Raw genomic sequence first — 7686 nt, 5'->3', positions numbered from 1 at the left:
TTAAAAAAAAAAAAAAGAGGTGAGACCTTAATTGTGGCTTTTTATTTATTCATTTTTTGGGACTTGCAATCCTCCTGCCTCCACCTCTGAAGTGCTAAGGTTACATTTTAACTAGGTAGCTGGGACCTTGGACCTCTTTGTTTTATTTATTGTTTGTTTTTAAACTTAATTTGCTTTTATTTTGTTCTACATACAAGAGTATTTTGCCTATATGTATATCTGTGTACCACATGCCTTCCTGGTGCCTGCAGAGGCCAGAGCAGACTCAGATTGTCTGGAACTGGAGTTACAGGCAGTTGTCAGCCACATGTGGATGCTGGGAATGGAAGCCAGGTCCCCCAGAAGAGTGGCTGACGCTAACGCTGAGCCAGCTCTCCAGCTTCTGTTTGTTTCATGTGGCATGGTTTCACTACGTGGGCTTGGGTGGTCTGGAACTTGTTACGTAGACCAGGCTGGCCCCCACAAAGCTTCACCTGCTTCTGCTCTCCCACGTGCTGGGATTAATTAAATACCACCACCTGGTGACTAGTTGGGACCTTTAGGTAATTAAGTCAGAGCTCACAGAAGATGGATTCACCCATGAGAATGTTTATGGTTATCTTGAAAATGGATCAATTAACAAAGCCAGTTTGTTACTTGCAGATGGCTCTCTCATCCAGTAAAGTCCCTAGAGGCAGAGATCCCAATGAGAGCTCTTTTACCAGACGCTATTCCTCAACCTTGGATGGCCTAGCCTCAGACCTGTGAGCTACATAAACCTCCCTTCCTTACCCTGCTTATGACACTCAGTTGCTGAGTTACAGCGACAGAAGACAGACAAGGCAAGGTAGAAATTAGCCTGGCACAGAGAGCAGGCGGCGTTGCCTCCTGCGGAAGCCTTGGCTGTGGGCCCAGAACCATGGACAGTGAAGTCTGGGAGGAGGTCCTTGTGAGAGTTGGTGGTGGGGTGGAAGGCTGGGGTCAAAGTTACCTCATTCTTGTAGAAGCGCTGGATGTTGGAGCTGAGGGCGCAGCCTACAAAACCCTGGGTGGCATTTGGGTCATGCAGGAAGCGGATCTCCAGGGGTATCAGCCCATCTTTCATTTGCAGGGTCTGGATAATCTCATGGCGCTGCCAGTCCCACACATGTACGCTGCTCCCGTACAGCCCTGAGCAGGGAGGGGATCGGGACCAGAGGTTGGGCTCAGGTCAGGATGGGAGGGCATGGGCCGGGGCAGGGTGCCAACTAGGATGGGGAGCTGGAAATGGGCACAGAGGACTCCTGGGCAGGTCTGAGCATTCTAAGCAAGACAAGTGCAGATCTGCTATAGGGTAGAGAGCTGAAAGCAGGGGCTGTGGACCCTGCCTGCCCTTAGGGTGATTCTCACCAGCCTCCACATGAGCCGGGTTGAAGCCATCTTTGAAGACATTGGGAGCTGCCCATTCAGTGCTGACCATGACATTGTGTCGAGGCTGGTACCAGAAGTCGTAGCCCATTGGAGCTGCACCCCCAGGCTTCTCCCATGTCCCTTTCACCTCGAAGGTCTCCCCATCCAGCAGCACAAACCCCCCTGGGCAGAGAAAAGGGGCTTATGTAGAGGCAGCGGGCCATCGTTCTTTCCCTCCGGGCTGCCCAGATCCTGAGGTCAGGTGCGGGGACATCTGCTTCAGAGATGGCAGGGGTCAGGGAGGCCCTTACTCTGTACTTCTCCTAGCAACTTCACCCTTCTCTTAGAGCGCTTGGGAAAATGTTCTCCCTCTGAACAGAAAGCCCGGGGCTGAACCCCTTAAGTATCACCTGCTATCACAACCACTGTGGGTTCTTCTCAGAGTCTAAGCTTTGCTGGTCCAGTAAGAATCCCAAGCAGCGCAGGGCGGTGGTGGCTCACGCCTTTAATCCCAGCACTTGGGAGGCAGAGGCAGGCGGATTTCTGAGTTCGAGGCCAGCCTGGTCTACAGAGTGAGTTCCAGGACAACCAGGGCTACACAGAGGAACTCTGTCTCAAAAAACTCCACCCCCCCCAAAAAAAAAAATCCCAAGCAGCTCCAGGCAGAGCTCCAGTTCCTTCCAGCCAGCTATCCTTTGTGCATTCCATTTTCTTCCCTCCCTCCTTTTCTCTCCCCCCCTTCTCTCCCTCGTTCTTGGGACCTGGTTTCTCCATGTAGCTGTCCTAAAACTCACTATGTAGACCAGACTGACCTTGAACTCACAGAATTCTTCCTGCCTTAGCCTCCCAAATGCTGAGACTAAATGTGTGCATCACTGTGCCCAGATATATTAAAAACTAAAACAAACCAAAAAAAAAAACAAACAAAAAAACAAACAAAAAAAACCAAAAAAAACCAACCCCCCACAACAACAAAAACCCCAAACAACCAAACAAAACCCACAAAAAAAAAAAAAACAACAAAACAAAACAACCCATAAGCCAAGGGCTGTGAGGGTTGTTCATGAATTCACAAAGGCCAGTTATATTACACAGGTACTTCTAACTTCACATGAGAGTCCACATCCTTATGGCAGACTCCTGACCATGCAGTTACAGCTCATTGTGTGTGTGTGTGTGTGTGTGTGTGTGTGTACTGATGGTTGAAACTGGGACTTCAATAATGTAGGCAAGTGCTCTACCACTGGGTTGTAACTCCAGTCTTCTTTTATTTGTATTTTGAGACAAAGTCTTGCTAAGTTTCCCAGACAGGCCTTGAACTTGTGATCTTTCTGCTATGAACTAGAAAATAGCTGAACTTATATCCCACAAGACCAGGCCCAGCTGAGCCTCTTCACTGTAGTAATAATTGAAACAACTGATGTCACTCGATGACATGTTAGATGCTGGATAGGACTCAGCCAGTTCCCCCTGGTGTCTCACTCTATGGCTCCCCACACAGAGGGATGCCTCCCACACTTTTTAGTTGCTGAGATTTTACAAGCGCACAGTGCCAGCAGGTACCTTTGCCATGACCCTGGGGATCCCCCAGGGAGCTGACCATGACCTCCCCGCTGGCCAGGCAGTGGCTGGTGTGCATATTGCTCAGGTTGCACTTGGCTTTGATCTCGCTGGCTTCAATGACCTGGAGAAGGTGAGGAACGGGGTCAGAACTTTACAGAGCCAGGAGTCTCTCCTACCTGCTGTCATTCTCCCTGCTTTGTCTGTGGACCCTGCCTCCATTTCCTCTCCCTAAGGGAAGACAGCACAGATTCAGTCTGGTAACTCGGAGACCAGCAAGAGAGAGGCAGAGAAGCCACTGGTAAGTCCCCAGTCAGAGAGCATTGACCTTCCCTCATCCCTCTCCTGGGGCCCCTTCCAGGCCACTGTTAGCTCTGTACCCTTAGCAGTCAGCTCTGAGCATCTGGTGGAGAGGATGGATATCCAATGACTTGTTGAGAAGAAGCCTTGAGCTAGCTGGCTCTGACACCCTGCTCAAAGAACAAACCTCCTCTCCTGGCATCCCAGCCCATGCTTGAAACTTGCTTGACAGTGCCAGCTCAGGAACCCCGCTGCTGAGCCAGACCCTGTGTCAAATCTGGAGACAGCTAGTCTAGGGGTTGTTGGGCCAGCAGGTTCAATAGGGTCACAAGGACAAAGGACATGCCTTGTGCAACTTCGGGGCACGAGGCTCAGAGCCCACATCCACCACGTAGATGCGGGAGGAGATGAGACAAGGCAGCATCAGCTTGTTGCGTGACTTCGTGCTGTCCCCAAAGCAGCTGCTGCAGGTGTTCCATCCTGAGTGGTGCAGCTCATCCTTCAGATAGGGCATGGGCAACCTGTGGATGACCTAGGATGGAGAGGGACAGGAAATGCTGTTTGCCCAGGTCCTGCCTCTACAGACTCATTTTTGGCTCGGCACAGGCAGGGTTTCAGTTGAGCATCCTATGCAATGAATAGCTTCTATTACCCTGAGGACAAAGAAGGGTGGAGGTAGGGACCTGGGGCTGTGGTGGGAGTCTCAGGTGCACTAGGGACCATGCTTCACCTCACCTGGCTATAATGGGGAGACTTAGGGTCTACATCCACAGTGGCCAAATAATCCGGGGCTTCGATGCCCGTGTTTCGGTAAATGCAGGGCAAGTAGACAATCTCCTCTCGGGGTCCTGGGACGTAGAAAGCAGGTTGTGGCGGTCCACCAGGCAGAGGCAGCTCGGGGAGGACCAGAGGGCTAAAGCTAGATCTGCAGCCTCCCAACCCCACCCTGGGGTCTGCAGAGGGGCCGGCCCTTAGATGCACAATTACCTTTCATGGCCTCCAGAGGGGTGGGGTAACCTGGACCACACTTTGTGCATTTTGCAGCTGTAGAAATAATGGGAACACATTGGCTGGGGCCTGCTTTGGAGTGTGATTCTCCCTTTCTGCAGCCGGTGACACATCTGGCAGGCAAGGCAGACTCACCGCTGCCCCACGTCCCCATTCCAGCCCCATCACTTTGGCCCAGTACCCCGACCCATCCTCCAACCCAGACTCCCATCTCTGATGAGGGTGAGGTGGAAGAGTGGCGCCACATGACCTGGAAGTGGACTGGAGGTGGTGGGACAGAACCTGTGTCCTCAGTGATCGTACATTGACTTCGATTCTTGCTGTAGCCTACCTGACCAGTCATAGGAACTTGGGCAAATTATGTAACTCGGTTTCCAGTTCATATGTGAAGAAGAGATAATGAGAACACCACAGGGGGATGGGCACGTGGCCATAGGGAGGCAAAAGCAGGAGGAGCGAGTGTTCAAGACTAGCCTTGCTGCATAGCAAAAACTGATTCAGGGCTCATGCTTTTAATGCTTTTAATCCCAGCAAGGAGAAGCAGGTGGAGATCTGCAAGTTCAAGACCAGCCTGGTCTACATAGTTTTGGGACAGTCAGGGTTACATAGAAAGACCCTGTCTCAAAAAAACAAAACAAAACCATCCACACAAACTGAGTTGGGGAGGCTCAGCAGTTCAATCCCCAGCTACCTGCAAGCACAGAGTTCAGCTCTGGGAGGTCAGATGCCTCTGACCTCTGAGGGCAGCATCACTCACCAGTGCATACACACACACACACACACACACACACACACACACACACCCCTAGCATTGAAAGGCTTTTGGGTCAACATGACAAAACACAATCCCAGAGAGGCCTCTGTGAGACCTAAACCAGGTAGGCAACCTTCTGAGGTCTGTTCTAAGGAGCAGCCCTTGAGAATGGGACGGCTGCATCTTCCACCAAATTCATCCACGGCAGGACCCAGGAACTTCCTCTGTCCAGCTGGGGTCCTGAGCCGGGTTGTTGGTCACACCCAGGATTACACAATCAATCAAAAGCCAGGGAGTGGGTGTGTTTGGTCAAGACTGACACCAGCTGTGTGTCCTTAGGCTTCTTTCTCCTAGCGACTACAGCTTTAGGGAGAGGCCCTTCTGGACCCTACAGTCTGACGAGACAGTCGCCAAGATTCCAGCTTTTGGAGTGTGGGCCAGTCTGTGGAGGAGTTGAACAGGCTCATGTAGATCGAAAGAAATTCTGAAGCGGAGCTCACAGGACTGTGCTCTGTCCCCTGTCCTGACCCAGGTCCACAAGCAGGCGGGAGAGAGGTTAGAGACATGGTTCAGGTTTTTATGAAGAATCCAGATTTGATTCACAGCATCCACACGGTGGCTGAGAACTGTAACTCCAGTTCCAGAAGATCCAACACCCTCTCTGGCCTCCTCACACATAAAGGCACATATATGGTGCACATAAATGCAAGCCAAACATCTATGCAGACAAAATCAAGTAAACATGTAAGGAAATGATAAGGAAGCCTGAAGGCCTCAGCAGCCTCTTCTGCTGCCGGGAAGATCCACATGGGGAAGGCGTATGACGTAGGGAAGCAGTAACAGTGTCGTAGAGTCGGGGAGCCGGCTCCACCTGCAACTCACCAAGCTCCTTCTGCCTCAGCACTGAGGTGACAGGCCAGCCACCACATACTGACTTAAAGGGCTGCAACACATGAAGGCCAGCGCTCAAGAGGCAGAGTCCAGAGGAACTCTGTCAGCCTGAGCTACACAGTGAGACCCTGTCTCAGAAACCAACCAACCAACCAACCACGAACGAACAACCCTCACAACAGCAACAACAACAACAAAACGCTGTTCTAGGGCTCAAGAGACGGCTCAGGGGTTAAGAGCACACCCATAGAACTCAGAACTGTCTGACACCTTCTTCTGGCCCCAGTTGGCACTAGACACACATGTGCTACACATGTACATACAGACAAATGTTCATAAAATAAAAACACCTGTAAGGAGAGGAGAGAAGTGGAGGAGGTTTGTCCCACCACCCCAGGCTTGGTCCAGGCTGCTTGGCTGCCTGGGGCACCATCTTTCTCTGTGTGGCATCCTCCAGTCTTAAGCATTTTAAGCAAGGGCTATGACATTCTGAGTTTGGGGAACCCAGGCAAAGTTCAAGTGGGTTTTCTGTGCCAGGATGGCCACTGGTCTTTCTACTAGCCCAGGGAAGAGCCAGCTCTAAGGGGAGCAGGGACTCAACATTCCTTCCTAAACCCAGATTCTCGGCTGATACCCAGGAGCTCACAGGCAAAAGGATAAGAGGGCTGTGGGACTAGGGAGGGGCACAGAAACAGGTCCTCAGTGCGCTCGCTCGTGTGGGAGCCCCTGACTTCCCCAGCTGTCTGGGGATATGAAGCGCTTTGAGAGATCCAGGCTGTCGTGATCTTTTGTAACGCCACCCCCCCCCCGACCCATTGACCCCGTGCTAAAACCAGAATCGTCTATTTACTAGGGTGACGACCTGCACTGCCCCTACCCCTGCCCCTTCCTCTACCGAGGTTGGGTAGGATTCACAAACCACCATCTCTGGCAGTCCCTTTCTGTTCCTTAGAACTTAGGCTAGGCTGAAAAATAGTGTGCGTGAAACTTTCACTTGAGCTGCTTTGCGCATGCCTGCAGGGTAGGGACAAGAGTCCAACTCTCTCTTCAGGGTCCCGCCCGCAGTTCAGAGTCATTTCCCGGAAGGAGGAGGACCCTCCAAACGACAGGCGGCCTACACATGGTTTGGGACCCCTTTCCTTACCCATGCTGTTGTCTGGCTGACACTCGAGTCCTGCAGGATTTGCCAGGAGTGGGCAGAGTCTCAGCAGAGACCAGTGCTGGTAGTGAGTGCAGACTGCACAGGCAAGGGGCAAAGGGAGGGAATTTAAGCAACCAATTGGGGGAGAGGTGGAGCATGGGGAGGGACCTGGCTGCCTTCCAGGGTAAACTATAAAGGGCAGCTAGCCAGGATGCTGTCAAGTGGCCTGACTGTTCAAATTACTGGGTGTGTGTGTGTGTGCATGCATGCACACCTGTATACACACGCACACTTGTGCACATGTATACGTGTATATACACATGCAAATAGATCTGTGCTATTAGTGGGTACCTAGGTATATATTAAGTTTGTGTGCCTGTGTAGCATTCTCCTGTGGGTTCCTATGCATGTGCCTTTATGTTTGTGTATGCACAGGTGTGAATTTGTATGTGCTTCCGTCTGGACATGAATATGCTTGTGTGTGTCCATGTGAGCAGGAACTGTGTGAGAGGAGTGTTTATATGTATGCATTCCCATGTTCCTGTGCCTTCAAATGCTCGTTTATGTGTCTGGCCATGCCCGTGGACATTTCAGGGTACCCAGGACTGTGGACCTGTTTGTTCCTACTGCTGCATCGAAAGCCAGCTTTCTCTGAAGATTCTCC

The 7686-nt window shown here is 51.5% G+C and overlaps 1 protein-coding gene across 1 annotated transcript in view; it reads right to left on the bottom strand.

Annotated features, from left to right (window-relative positions):
- The window catches only part of Selenbp1 (selenium binding protein 1), a 12261-nt gene extending 5135 nt beyond the window's left edge, over positions 1–7126 (bottom strand). Inside the window, exons 1-7 of the mRNA XM_029538040.1 lie at positions 7026–7126; positions 4216–4272; positions 3964–4076; positions 3575–3760; positions 2932–3052; positions 1369–1551; positions 750–1149 (exon numbers count right to left, since the gene is read on the bottom strand). Coding sequence (XP_029393900.1) covers positions 750–1149; positions 1369–1551; positions 2932–3052; positions 3575–3760; positions 3964–4076; positions 4216–4272; positions 7026–7029 — 1064 coding nt within the window. The 5' untranslated portion in view covers positions 7030–7126. The remainder of the gene's footprint in view (positions 1–749; positions 1150–1368; positions 1552–2931; positions 3053–3574; positions 3761–3963; positions 4077–4215; positions 4273–7025) is intronic.
- Between the last annotated feature and the right edge of the window lie 560 nt (positions 7127–7686).

This window comes from Mus pahari, chromosome 4, assembly GCF_900095145.1.
Source record: "Mus pahari chromosome 4, PAHARI_EIJ_v1.1, whole genome shotgun sequence".
NCBI lineage: Eukaryota > Metazoa > Chordata > Mammalia > Rodentia > Muridae > Mus > Mus pahari.
This window is presented reverse-complemented; position numbering and strand designations above follow the sequence as displayed.